Genomic DNA, 14,422 nt, shown 5'->3' with positions numbered 1-14,422 from the left:
AGGTTAGACTTAGGAGGGATGCAGCATGACATTAGTGATGTGGCCTCTTAATTCGCAGAGGTTAAACCCCCACCAATCATAAAGTTATAGCCTATCCTAGCGATATACCAGCTCCTTATTATAACGTAAGAATATCCCTTTAAGGATCATGGTGAGAGATCTTCAGAAGGAATATATTTTGACTTGCACAGGGAAATAGTAGCAGATAATAGGAGTTATAGTTTTTTTTAGGTTTTTTTGCTCATTAAAGCGACTCTCTGGACCTGGACAAACAAAGATGGCCGCACTGCTTCTCTGCCTGCCTTATGCACGCTGTGTATTAGTATGCATCATTATCTCATTTTGATTGGTCAGCGCTGCCATGTGAGCAGTACTGGCCAGTCAGCATGTAGTGTCTTGGACTACCGATGTATACTAATGTACAGTGTGTATCAGGTAGTCAGAGAAACGGTACGGCCATCTTCTTTTTTTTTTTATTGTCCAGGACCGCAAGGTCTCTTCAACATGTTACATCTCTATTCCAGAATCCTGACTCTGGACGGACAAACCACAAGAATCAGTCTTCCAGTCCTGCAAAGGCCAAACCTGCAAGAGTCACTGTCATAGAAGACAGTGAGGAAGAGGAAGAAAAACCCAGTGTATTGAAAAGAGATAATACCCCAAAAGATGAGGATGAATATGGAGGGTCTACAGATGGAGAAGAAACGGGTGCAGGTATGCAGATGATTGTTTTTGTTTTCTGTAGTAAGCCACGGTTTCCCCCTTTCCTTGATGAGGTGCTATGGAGAGGTTTATGAGATTTAGATAAAAGGGTCTGTATTGATATACTGTAGGCAGTCCCACTCCTGCCCATGACTGTGCCTGGCATTGCATTGAGACCAAGTTGGAGTAGCCCACAGACAAGAGGGTGCTTTTCCTGTAGCAAAACAAGCCCCTTTTCTCTATACTGCCACAACCTCTTTAAATGGTCACTGTGCTTTAAGACAACTTATGTTAACCCCTAGATGACACAGACCTTTTTCCTTATATTTTCATGACCTATTTAAAAAAAAAAAAGAAAAACATAACTTTTTTCATCTACATTGCCATGTGGTGGCTTGTCGTTTTGTTTTAATATAAAGTGGTTCCTAGGGATGTGAGTGCCTCAGCTTGTGAGTTTTTTGACTTGCGAGCAGGCTCTCTCCCGAATTTTTGTTCTGATTTAAGAGCAAAAACTCGGGTTATAAGCCTGCTTGCAAGTCAAGCAGCTCGCAAGCTGAGGCTTAGGGGGCAGGGTGTAATACCTATCGATGGCGTTTCAGTACACACAATGGTCTGCGGTGCTGCTGCTGCAGGCTGTCGTGTTCTCCTCCACGCCGACAGAGCATTGCTTTCTGGATGCGAGGCTTGAATGCCTCGCCTCCAGCAAGCTTAACGCTCTGATTGGTTAATCCAGTTCTGCGTCAGCCAATGAAAGCCGCCGCTGGGTTAACCGATCAGTCATTCAATGACATTGCATGTCATGGAACGGATTAAACTTGTATGTCAAGGCACTACTGTACTAGTAATTATTAGAAAATTATAGCGCCAGTGTTTCTGGTGTCGCAATGTGCCACACATTTCTGCTACAGGCACATCTCACACACACAGCTCTGCTACATGTACATCACATACAGCTCTGCTACATACATTTTTCATCCCATACAACAGGGATCACAACTAGCACAACAGAGTCCTGCACACACTGATCACCTCCTGGTCATTTGACCCAGGACTCTTCCCACACAGGTGACTGATCATATGACTGTGACATCATCACAGGTGCTGTAAGCCCACGGCTGCTGTCCTATTCTGCAGGTTTTTAATAAAATAAAGGACCTGTGATGATGTCACTGTCGTGTGATCGGGGCGGAGCTCAGAACCAGTGACTAATCACATCACGGTGGCATCTTCACATGTAACTCACACAGTCACTCACTTACAGACAGGTGGTCGTTAGTATTTCATAGCAACTGAGGCTGCGGAGGTTAGTAGGGGATCTGCACAGGAATGAAGGACCTGTGATGACGTCAGTCGTGATCAGGGGCGGAGCATGTAACTCAGACACAGAGCCCAGGTGACTAATCACATGACTGATATCATCACGGGTCCTGTGAGCACATGGCTGCTGTCGTGCTCTGCATTTTTTATGTTTTAGGACCTTTGACGTCACTGTCATGTGATCAGGGGCGGAGCTTGTAACTCACGGACGGACAGTTGGTTGTTAGTATTTTGACTATATAATGTTTTGAACTTTTTAAAACTTGGTAAATTTGGTGAAATGGGAATGTGAAAAAGCCCTTTTGATTGCTTTTTATTAATTTTTTTTTTTTTCTTGGAGATGGGGGTGACCAAAATAGTGCATTGTGTATAATTTTTCTGATTACATTCCCATGTGGGATAAAAAAAAAAATTAATAGAAATTTAATAACTCCTATCTATGCAGCAATACCAAATGTTTGGGTTTTTAACCCCTTAATGACACGGCCTATTTTGGTCGTTGAGGACCAAACGATTTTTGGTATTTTTTCATCTCCATTTTTCAAAAGTCATAACTTTTTTTATTTTTCCGTCGACGCAGCCGTATAAGGGCTTGTTTTTTGAGTGGCGAGCTGTAATTTTTATTGGTACCATTTTTGGGTACATAGACTACATTGTAAATCTTTTATTATTTTTTTTTATGATCGCAGGGAGAGAAAACGCATCAATTCTGCCTTAGATTTTTATTTGTTTTTTAAAGCGTTAATTATGCAGCATAAATGACAGACTACATTTTTTTCTGCGGGCCGGTACCGTTACAGCGATACCAAAATTCTTATTTTTTTTTTAGGTTTTTCCACAATAAAAACCCTTTTTTTTGGAAATTATTTTTTTCTAAAATCACTGCATTCAAAGTGCTATAACTTTTTTATTTTTCCATGGACGGAGCTCTCTGAGGGATTATTTTTTGCAAGACGAGCTGTAGTTTTTATTGGTTCCATTTTGGGGCACACAGGGTTTTTTTTATCACTTTTATTGTGTTTTTTGGGAGGCAAAATGCAAATTTTTAGTTTTTTAGCATTTTCTTTAACGCTTTTTGCCGTGCAGGATAAAAAGCATGTTCAATTTATTGTACACGTCGTTACGGACGCGTCGATACCAAATATGTGGGATTTTTTATTTTTTTTTATGCTAATATGAGAAAAAGCATTAAAAAAGTGTTTTAACATTTTTCTTTTACATTTTTATTTTTTGTACTTTATCTTACGTTTATTTTTACACCATCTGTGTCCCTCTGAGGGACTTTTACTACAGCACTAATGATCGCTGCAATAAGGCATAGCAGGACTTCTCTCCTGCCATGCTTTATTGCTTGTTACAGCGATCTTAGGCAGTGGCAATACAGGACGCCTGTATCTGGTGTCCTGTTGCCATAGCAACCAGCCAGGCTCTCGCGATTATATCGTCAGAGCCGGCTGAAGTCACAGAGGGAGCGCGCTCCCTCTGTGAACCCTTTCCCTGCTGCGATCTACTTAGATCAGGGCAGGGAAGGGGTTAAACAGAGGGGGGCTGCTACTAGTGACACCCGGCTCCCGCTGCGGGATAGCGTGAGTTCTGCTATGATCTCACGCTATCCCTATGACGTAAGGGTACGTCATTTTGCGGGAAGTACCCCACTCCCATGACGTACCCTTACGTCATGGGGCAAGAAGGGGTTACATTTTCTTTCTTTTTCTTTTTTTTTTTTTTTTTTTAAACTAAAAATTTGAAAAGGTTTTTAATATTTCACTTTTCATTTTATTACAATGTTTTTGTATTAAATTTTATTCAACTTATTTTTACTTTTTTAGTCCCAGTAGAGGATTTGAACTTGCAATCATCTGTACTCTTTAATATTGCAGTATGTTGTACTTTTAACGGCTTATGGCACGGCTTAATAGGAAGAAATCCGTGCCAAACCTGGGAGTCTTCACTAGACCCCAGGCTATAGTGGCACCCTGCGATGTCGTTGTGGTGGGGCTGTGAGGACAACAGAGGGAGCCACCTCGTTTCAAGCCATTGAAATGCTGCAGTAAGCGCCGTCTGTGGCATCTAGAGGGTTAATAGCTGGCATTGAAGTCTGATTATGGCTGGGTGCCTGCTGTGTTCTTCAGCTCCATATAATCCCCACATATTCACTGTACATGTGAAGAGAATACTGTGAAGAGATTACTATGTTAGCCAATGTAATAACTCACAAAAGTGCAAATTATTTTAACCTAAAATTACATTTTTGTGATGAAAAAAGCCTCGAAATCATGGTGAGTATGTGTCTGTCTTCATTCTAATTTGTCCACTACCTGTTGTCAAGTGAAATCTCTGTCTAGTAACAGAACCCACAAGGCTTAGAACATTAAGGCCTCATGTCCACGGGGAAAATCAGATCCGCTGCAGATTCTACATGTAGAATCTGCAGCGGGTCCCTCCTGCCCCGCGGACATGAGCGCCGAAAATAAGAATTTAAAAGTATTTACCATCCGGCGCGGGCGGAGAACATCAGCTGTTCCTCACGGCCGGATCTTCATTTTCGGCCGGCGGATGAATTCCTGACGCCGGCGGCACGTCGCCGGCACGTCGCCGACGTGCCGCGCGCATGCGCCGGGCACATCCGCCGAGCCGAAGCAAGGAAGATGCGGCCGTGAGGAACAGCTGACCTTCCCCGCCCGCGCCGGATGGTAAATACTTTAAATTCCTATTTTAGGTCTCCCGCGGATCCGGACGGCTTCCATAGGCTTCAATAGAAGCCCGCGGGAGCCGTCCCCGCGGGAGACCCGCACGAAAATGGAGCATGGTCCGGATTTTTCCATGCTCCATTTTTTTTTAAATCCCTTTTATTGACGATCCGCGGGTATTTATCTACCCGCGGGTGGTCAATGCATCCCTATGGGATGCGGATCCGCACGCGGGAGATCCGCTGCGGATCCTAAATCATATTTTGCCCGTGGACATGAGCCCTAAGTGGAATAGGGTAGTGGCTCATGCTGGCCATGAAGTCTATGGAATGGAGAGGGGGGTGGGAGACTTGCACAGACGTGCTGCTGGAGCGAATGGTAAGTGATTTTACAGCTGCTAGATTCGCATCGACACTGTTTAGTACTTTTCTAGTGTCGTCCATGATTATTTTTTGTGTGTGTACTAAAAAGAGGAGAATCTGCTGTTCTCTTGATGTGTAGTACATGGAAGGCATCGGTATTATTGTATCTTGACGCCACCTGAAGGGCTGAGCTGGGTTAGCAGGAGTTAACACCCCGTCAAGCCCCTAGCTTCCGATTGACAAGCAGTCTTGTGCAGATTCCCAAGCTGCGGAGACCCTGTTATTGCCCCGATGGGTCTCCATAATCTCGGGTCCCTGCTGCTGCTGCTCTCCCTTCTGGCTCCTGCACTGTCACCCCCAGCCCCAAAGTCAGTGTCCCTGTTCCCCCGGCGGCCAGCACTGCAGTGAAATGGCATGTGGGATTTTGCTGTAGCCCATAGCATCGGACCTGGGCACTGTAGACACAGGATGTCCCGTCGTGGACATGGAGGGTGAGATAGGTATCAGCGGCCCCTGCTGCAGCGGACGCAGGACATAAAAGGAGAACAGTGATGAGGGTGGCGGCAGGGGGGGACGCTAGCGCATATGGGAGCCGACATGGAGCATCACAGCGGTGTCAGCGACCCCGGCTGCAGGGAGAGAGGGGAGCCGCAATGGAGCGGCAGAGTGGTGGCGGCAGCTGCAGCAGACGCAGGTGGAAGGACAGCAGAGGGCAGTTACGAGTGCGACAGCAGCGCACTTGGGAGCCGACATTGAGGCTGAGAGTGCTGTTAGCGGTCCCGACTGCAGGGGGAAGGGCAGCAGAGCCCAGTAATCAGCGTGCTGGCAGGGGAAACAGCAGCGCAGATGGCAGTCCACTGGAAACATGTGCCGGGTGGTGAGTAACACAGCTGGGGGGACGGGACAGTACACTGACAAAGAGCCAATCGGTTGAGGCCTGTCACACCCTATCTAAGCCCTGTCACACCCATAGCTTCAGGTGGCGTCAAGGTGCAATAATACCAAAGGCATTGTAGCAGTTAGTTTTCCACCCACGAGCTCTGAGTGAACTGGACACTAACTTTTCAAACAACTTGTACTTATATCATAGCCAGTGTGATAACAGGCAAAACTGTTATTTACTTTACCTAAAATGTTTGTTGTGCTGAAAAATCACTCTTAAATGGCTGTGTCCCTGCCCTGGACTTGCATTGTCTGCTCTCACATGATTGACAGGATGCTAGGGCAGCAGACAGAATGATTCCTCCTGCTCATTGAATTGTTTGCAGAGAGGAGAAGGGACAGACACATACAGATGTGAATGCTGGAGCTAGTGCTGAAATATCTGCTGCTGTTTCTACACATGTAAGGTAAAGTCCCTTGGTGCAAGCACCGAATCATGACTGATTCCTCGGGTGACGTTGCAACATTTTCTTGGCAGACTGTTTTTTTAATGGGGTGTAGCTTGCCCCTTGCCACTGCCTTCCCCATTATACACATGTACACTACATAATGAAATTATGCCTGTGTGTAATAGACAGAGACCAGAATCTCTGCAGTTCTCTGTGTAGCACACAGCACAGCTGCCAGGCTCCTCCCAGCAGGCCTGAGAGGATGGAGAATCCGATGTATAACCTGCAGAAGGGAAAATGTAGGATAGAAGCCTTAGAATGGCTTGAAGGAGTGTTTTCTCATGAACACACAGCAGTTTATTCTGAAAAGTTGATGTAGGTGGGATTTAGTAAATCCAGGGGCAGGAAAATGTCTTGCTGACATTTTCATTGAGAGGACCACTAACCTTACTTGTGTGCTATTAAGTGATTTAAAGGGACATTGTCATTTAAAAGGTTGGACCTGTATAGAGTATAATTTCCTTTTTGTAGGTCTATTGATTTGCAAATTGCACACAAATAATAACTCTGCATCTTCATGCTTGTTTACAGGTAGAGACCGCTGTCAAGATGATGATTCTGGGGGAGATACAGAGGACGAACTAAGAAAGTAGGTATCAAAATGACTGCAGTTCCTGCTTGCGATTGTAGTCTCTTACATTTATGCAGTCATTTAGTAAATTAATGTTTGTTGCACATAAGGGCTAACTTCACACTGAGTTCCCCATGGATGTAAGGCGTTTTCATGTCAAAATAGCCTTGTATCACTTCGGGGAAGTTGCTGTCATCCGCGGCGGAGGATCGCTGTGTTTCCGGTATTGTTTTCAATGTGAGACCTTGCATTGCATGCACCTAGCACATGGTGCGATGCTACCGCCAGTTCCATTGAGAACAATGGGCGATGCGATGCAAGAGCACGCAGGGATATAGTACATGCTGTGATTTGTTTCCTGCATTGCATCGCATGGTAGTGCCATGCAGGAAAACATCGCCAATGTGTAGGACCCCATTTAAAAGAATGGGGTTCATATATGTGTGTCTCACAACGCACAAATCTTGTGTGATTTTTCTCGACCGTGTGAAGGCAGCCTACATGTCTTGTTCTAGGCCTCATGCATCTGACAGAGGTGTGCATGGAGCATGTGTAGCAGTGAATGGAGGCTGTAGGGCTCCCAAGTACTAAGCTTTATGGCCTCTGTGCTGCTTTACAAGCTCCATCTCTTGCTCCATGTAGAAGGCTATTCTCTCCTAGAGGCAGTGATTTCGTATACCTCTATTCATACGGGGAGCACCACAATCTACGTCTGTCAGTTTTACATGTATATTCGCTATGCACTGGCCATTTTCAAGACCTCTGCTTGTTGTCAGTGAATGGGAACTCTTCTGTTTACATCCACAAGCCGAAAACCCATCCTGATCATGGCAGTTTTACAGCTCATGAAGGCCTCCATCACACACTATTTTTGCAGCGTTTTTAAACACTTGTAATATGTCTTGCATTTCAAGCACTTTTTATTTTGTAACATTTCAAACTTTTCTTTTTTTTCCTCTTGCTGTTTTCAAGTTCTATAGGGAAAACCGCCAGAAAAACTCCACACCCATAGTATAATGTGGGATTGAAGTAAAAGCCACAAGCCATAGACTTCAAAATAACATCTGGCCACTGCATTTTTGAGTTTAAAAAATGCAGTTAAAAATGCCTGAAACTGCAGAGTAATGAATCCAGCCTTAGGGTATGGTCATAGAGGGAATACGCCGTGAAATCTTTTATTGACTGGGCTAAATCCACATGCAGGTACGCGTCAAAAACCGCGGTTATAAGACGAGGGTTTTAGAGAGAGAATTTGCCGTGGAAAGTTCCACAGAAATGTGCCGCATAAAGACCCCCTCAGAGCATTAGTTGCAACAAGCCGTAAATAAAAAAACAGTCTGCGCTCTTAGAAAATGTAAGGTGATAACCCCAACAAATCGTCAATCCAGAAAAGGGAAAGAAATAAGGACGGCACTTACTCCGGAGGAGGGGGGTGTATCTAACAAGAGGCCCCCTCCTTGAAGTGCTGACTTCTCAAATACTCCCGGTCACAGTAACGTCACGGGGTCTGGGAAGTTCAATTTTCACTTTATTCAGACCCCGTGACGTTACTGTGACCGGGAGTATTTGAGAAGTCAGCACTTCAAGGGGGGGGGGCTTCTTTTTAGATACACCCCCCTCCTCCAGAGTAAGTGCCGTCCTTATTTCTTTCCCTTTTCTGGACTGACGATTTGTTGGGGTTATCACCTTACATTTTCTAAGAGCGCAGACTTTTTTCTTTTTATTTACGGCTTGTATGTTTCTTTTTGGGGGATACTCTCTCTGAGAGAAGCCCCCATACTGTCTTTGCAGCTCTCCTTGTATATAAAGGATTCGAAAATGATAAAGCGGATAACCCACCATTAATCCCCACGGTGCTATCTGAACTGTTGTTATTTTGGATTTATGAGCATTAGTTGCCTTTCTTGTATCAGCAGAAACCAGGACAGGTCTTCAGCCTCTGGATGTAAATAAAACCATCTCCATTCACTGACTGTAACAGAGCTGGGGAATGCACTTACTTTGGACGATCCATACAGCCAAATCCAAATTGTATCTTCACACTTTTCCCCTCTGACTTCAGACTCGGCTGGATATAGTCAGAAAATATTAGGGGCCCTTCACATCTCTTGGTGTTTATCATATACCCCAGGAAAAGCTCCCAACCCTTACATTATATGGAGGCTGTGACGGATGCCTGACGGTGGTATCCATCGCCTCACGTGACTGATCTGTTAATTGAATTCCATTATTGCCAATCTATGTAATGCAGCATGGGGGCCACATACAACCCCCAATACCATTCTATAAAGCCCCAACCATCCAGACACGGCACAGAAACGCTTACCTGTGTGTGAGAGAAGGCACACAGATGAGCAGGGATGGACGCACTGTGTAGTTGTATCTGGGTCCCCCATATATCAGAAGGGTGGTGGGGTCCCCTGACCTGTGCAGTGATCTATCTATGAAGATATCTCCATTATAATATATGGAAGTTATGAAATCCTGGCCTGTTACCATAACACCCATCATCTACAATGGAGAGAGCCACGTGAATACATGCGGAATCTTCACCTGTCAGGCATTTATACCCCTGATATGCCATAAACCTCTCAGATGGTTATATACTTTTAAGTTATACCTCTGACCTTAGGAGTAGTTAAATATAACAAGATGACTCTTGGACCAGAAAACATTGTGCACCCCTGCTTTAACAGATCCGTTACGACTAGGCTATAATGCATCCATCATGAAGAGCTTATGCTATATCTCTGTCCTATATCATACTGTAGCATCCATCACCCATAGGCTAATATGGTATCTGTTTACAGATCTATTTCTTTACAGGACTCTACGGGATGGAACAGTGTAGTCTGCTATGCTACTAATATACCTTTTTGTGTTCTACTAGCGTATGCCAGCTGGATAGAGACCAAAACACTTCTCTTGCCTTGCGCCTGGCTAATGGAGCCCTACGGACACGTTTATTGTGTATGTCAGCAGCTTTACCAGCGTACATGTAAACAAAATAACAAGATGTGAACGGCCCATTCTTCTGTTTCTTGTACTGAGCTGCATGTGGAAACATTACAGCCGTCTACTGCGTGCCCTTATTTACTTAATTGTCTCATTCTTCTCAGGATAGAGGAACAGAAGCATGCGGCAAAGAAGGAACCGCGCTCAGCACCAGATGATCCCTATGCCGGATCAACGGATGAGAACACAGATGTGGAGGAAGAGCCAGAGGTTGAATTCCCAATTCCTGAGCTTCCAGGTGGGTGAGAACTGTGGACAAAACTGCTGGACTATAAAGCGGTTGTCCGAGAGGATGAGAAAGGAAGAAAAAGGCGCATCCTATGTTATAAAATGTCAAAACGAACCAACTACTTGCCTCTTCCATCACTGCTGATGCAGCACAGAGGCTCTGGCACTCTCTGCTGGCCTTTCTTTACAGGTTGCCAGTAATGACGTGTCATATCAGCGGTTGATCATTGCAGCCAACCAGTAAGCTTAGTGGTCATGTGACGTTCTTACCGGACATTCTGTATGGCCACATGTAGGGCGGCCAAGATCAGCGCCAACATGCACAAATCAATGTGGTGTTCAAATTGATTAATGTTCACACATTTTGCAGGGCGGACGCTGAGCTTTACCTGCAAACCTGCCCGGTCGACTATTAATGACTGCATGATTTTGTAGGTAAACAACAAGCACTTCGCATACAGCATGCTGCCAACATTTTGCCTGCGTCTCGGCTGCTATGTGGATGCACCAATCGCATGACTTCACCACTTAGGCCAATGATGAGAGCTCTGGAGCATCTGCACTGGATTGGCAGGGGGGAAGAGTAGTATGGTGCTTTTTTTCCCCTTTCACACTCTCGGACAACCTCTTTAATGTGGGATGTTTCACTGACGCTACTCGTTTGCTGCACCCTTTTTTTACACCATCTGCCCATCTTTACTCTAAATGTGGAAACCCGTGGAGCTCCCCAGTGCAGTTGCTCAGGGTTATGGATTTTCTCTACTGTCTACAAAGACGGTATCTCCAGTTCAAAGGTTACTCCACCCAACTATGAACTGTCGCTATGTAGGCTCATGTACTTAGGCCGCCTGCAGACGAGCGGGTCGGATCCGGCAGCGAGAAATCTCGCCGCGCGATCCGACCCCAGAGCCTGCAGGGGCGAGCGCGTACTCACCCGCGCCTGGCGGCCCCGGCTCTTTGATGTGCCGGCTGCCGCGCAGCCGGCGCATGCGCAGACCGGAGCCGGCGGCCAGGTGAGTGCGTGCTCCGCACAAAATTAGAACATGCCGCGGTTTGTTTGCCGCGCGAGATTTCGCGCGGCCAAACCGCGGCCGGCTGCATAGGAGTGCGTATTGTAATGCACTCCTATGCAGACTTTCAGCGGCGGAAATCCCGCGGGAAATCCCGCGGCGGGATTTCCGCTCGTCTGCAGGCGGCCATAAGGTTAGGTCGCACAGTCTAACAAGGTATTTTTGTCCACATACAGATCTATTTGTTGGCAAACACTTCTTCTTGTACGGGGAATTTCCTCCTGCTGAACGCCGCCTGCTGCAGAGATACATCACAGCGTTTAATGGGTACGTTTTAGTAGAAGACATGCCGTAAATGCCTTTATAGGTGGGGGGGACAGATTGCTGCGTCAGGCGATGTCTGAAGAGGCAGTGCTTTTTTTGGTAGGAAAGCCCTTTTAAAGGGGTATTCCCAGAACTTACACTTCTATCCATTGATATTAATCAAGTATCCTGTAAATAGGTGAGATCATCAATGTCAGTTCTGGCAGTACCGCTTCAGGTACATATTGTAGTGTCTTATGTTCTGCATACCATATATTCCTCTGCAGGGAGTTGGAAGAATATATGAATGAAAAGGTTCACTATGTGATCACGGCCCAAGAATGGGATGACAGCTTTGAAGAGGTGAGGTCTGAGTGAGCTGTGGGTGATGTTTCGATTAACTGTAGGAATCTTCCATTTGATGGCATCTTTTTCCCTCTATGCCAGGCTCTCAATGATAACACCAGCCTGTATTTTGTCCGTCCACGCTGGATCTACAACTGCAACGAGAGGCAAAAGTGCATCCCCCACCAGCCGTACGTCGTGGTACCACAAGCCTAGCTCGTGTTTGTGGGTTACAATTGTATATTTATAACACTTAGAAGAAAATCTTCCTCACACACAAATATCAATCAGTTTCTAGGATAGCTGGGTAACAGCAGATCTCACTGATATTACAACACTCACAGCGTTTGTCACCCAACTTTCCAGAACTCCTGACCTGGCGAATCTTCCCAGTCATTTGGATCCAAAATTGGAGAAGAGCATATCCACTGCAGAAATAGAATTACCATTCAAGACTCGAGGAAAGCTGGTTAAAGGGGTCATCCAGAACTTTTCTACTACTGTATCATCAAGATTAGGTCATCAGTAGTTCGGCAGTGGGGTTCGCCACAATGGATCCTAGCTCATCAACTGATATTGGGCCAGCTGTCGGAAGAAGATAGCTCTGTAGTGTAGTGGCCTGGTTTAGTAATACAGGCACACCTTTCATTAAATTTAATGGGAAGTGTGTCTGCAATACCATACTGGGCTTCTGCACTACAAACAGCTGCCAGCTTCCAGCTCTGTCCACACTTACAGTGGAGCTGGCGAAAAGATTGGCAGACCCCAGCTGATATACTATTGATCACCTCTCCTGAGGATAATTCATCAGTTGTAAAGTCCCAAATACCTGTAATGGTAACCATTTTGATACTTACCCAGCTTTCCAAGAAACAGACATAACTGGACAGTAGAATTATTTTTTTCCCCAAGGAGGGCTGCTTCTTCCCTTCTTTTTAGGGGGGTTCTTTCAGACTGATGTATGTTGGTCTCTTGTAGGTCAATTGTTATAAAAGTTACACTAGAAGGATGAAAGATGAGATCAATAACGCAGCATTTGTGTGTGTGTATTGGGTTACCTAGTACCTAGTGAAACTAAGAGTATGGATCCAAGGCCTCCCAGCATTATGAATGGTCCACGTGTGCTCTCAGGCAATAAGTGGGATCAGTTGTCCGAAAACTGAATGCAAGCCTTTTCCTTTGAGAGACTTTCCCATTGTGGAATCCAATCCTATTTTGGCACCAAGCATCTGACTGCCACACCTGCCACTGTGTAAGTGATACTAGAGGAAGTTGCTGACTACTGTATACATTAGATATAATAAAGGAAGACCTGAGACGGGTGTTTTGGGAGAACCAGACTGAAGGGCTACGCGCACCACATCTTGTATTGTGTGATGCATCTACAAGAACAAATAAAGCAACTTTGCAAATGATCTTGAATGAAATTCTACCGTTTCATGCCTACAGCTCTTCTGTAGATCTACATGCCTCCATGGTTAAGGCGTGCTTGCGTGGGATGACCGGACAACTGTCCCAGCGACTATCGCTCCTTTCACACAGGAGCGATAGTCTGTCGGAGAATGGAGGCGGACTTCTCTTCTAGTTGCCCACTGCTATTCTCTGTGAACAGATTGCATGACCCCTGTTTACACTGAGCGAGAAGTTGGTCAATAGTCATTCCATTTCAGCTCACTCCTCACTAACGGTAGCCATGTGTATATGGGCCGAAGTTTGCTCATTTGAACGATTATTCGGTGACTTATCAATCCGTGAAAAAGTTCTTTAAGACTACACATAGACTTTCTGCAGCCATATTCCTCTATCTGTCCCCTACTTCATGCTATTCTAATAAATGTTTGTCACAGATGGGGTGAATACAGATGGCGTTTGTAATCATGAAGACACATCTACGTAAGAGCTGTAGCCACAACACGGTAGATTTTTAATCAAAACTTATTTTCAGAGTCTCCTTTTTCTCTTAGCTGCATTGAAACAAAAAAAATTATTTTCGAAGATGGATGTTTCCTTTAAGTTGGCGTTTACATGTCTTTTTGCCAGTAAGTTTTGTAATGATGTTTCTTCCAGTTTTCTTTGTATTGAAATGTAGTAAATGTAATATTTTTAATCTAAAACTTGCTGCATTCAGAATATTTTCTCTATATTCTGTGTGTTTTTGAGGTCATAGAAGAAATCTTAGGATTGTCAAACAACAGTTCCGTATAGATGAGGCCTTCTCAGGCCGTTTTCACACAGCCGAGAAAACTGCTTGAGATGTGTGTTGCGAAACGTACAAATCTCGCACGATTATGAACCCTATTCTTTTGAATAGGATCATACACCTGAGCAATTTTACAAACAAATCGCGGCACGTCCTAGCCTTGTGTGTGCCCTTGCATCGCACATTGTTTCCAATGGGGCCGGCGGCAGCATCACACCATGTGCTAGGTGTACACAGTGCGATGCAAGTTCTCCCCATTGAAAACTATGGGGAGACACTCCACGATTC

General features: G+C 45.1%; 1 protein-coding gene across 2 annotated transcripts in view; it reads left to right on the top strand.

Annotated features, from left to right (window-relative positions):
* XRCC1 (X-ray repair cross complementing 1) overlaps positions 1 to 14,048 on the top strand; it is a 30,941-nt gene extending 16,893 nt beyond the window's left edge. The window contains exons 13-18 of one of the 2 annotated variants that reach the window (XM_066607092.1): positions 525 to 708; positions 6,994 to 7,051; positions 10,153 to 10,286; positions 11,523 to 11,613; positions 11,877 to 11,952; positions 12,037 to 14,048. In XM_066607092.1, coding sequence (XP_066463189.1) covers positions 525 to 708; positions 6,994 to 7,051; positions 10,153 to 10,286; positions 11,523 to 11,613; positions 11,877 to 11,952; positions 12,037 to 12,150 — 657 coding nt within the window. In that variant the 3' untranslated portion in view covers positions 12,151 to 14,048. Of the gene's footprint in view, positions 1 to 524; positions 715 to 6,993; positions 7,052 to 10,152; positions 10,287 to 11,522; positions 11,614 to 11,876; positions 11,953 to 12,036 lie in introns of both variants that reach the window. The other variant, XM_066607091.1, reaches the window with a different exon arrangement.
* Positions 14,049 to 14,422: the final 374 nt, after the last annotated feature.

The sequence above is a fragment of the Eleutherodactylus coqui genome, chromosome 6 (assembly GCF_035609145.1).
Source record: "Eleutherodactylus coqui strain aEleCoq1 chromosome 6, aEleCoq1.hap1, whole genome shotgun sequence".
NCBI classification, from domain to species: Eukaryota; Metazoa; Chordata; class Amphibia; order Anura; family Eleutherodactylidae; genus Eleutherodactylus; species Eleutherodactylus coqui.
This window is presented reverse-complemented; position numbering and strand designations above follow the sequence as displayed.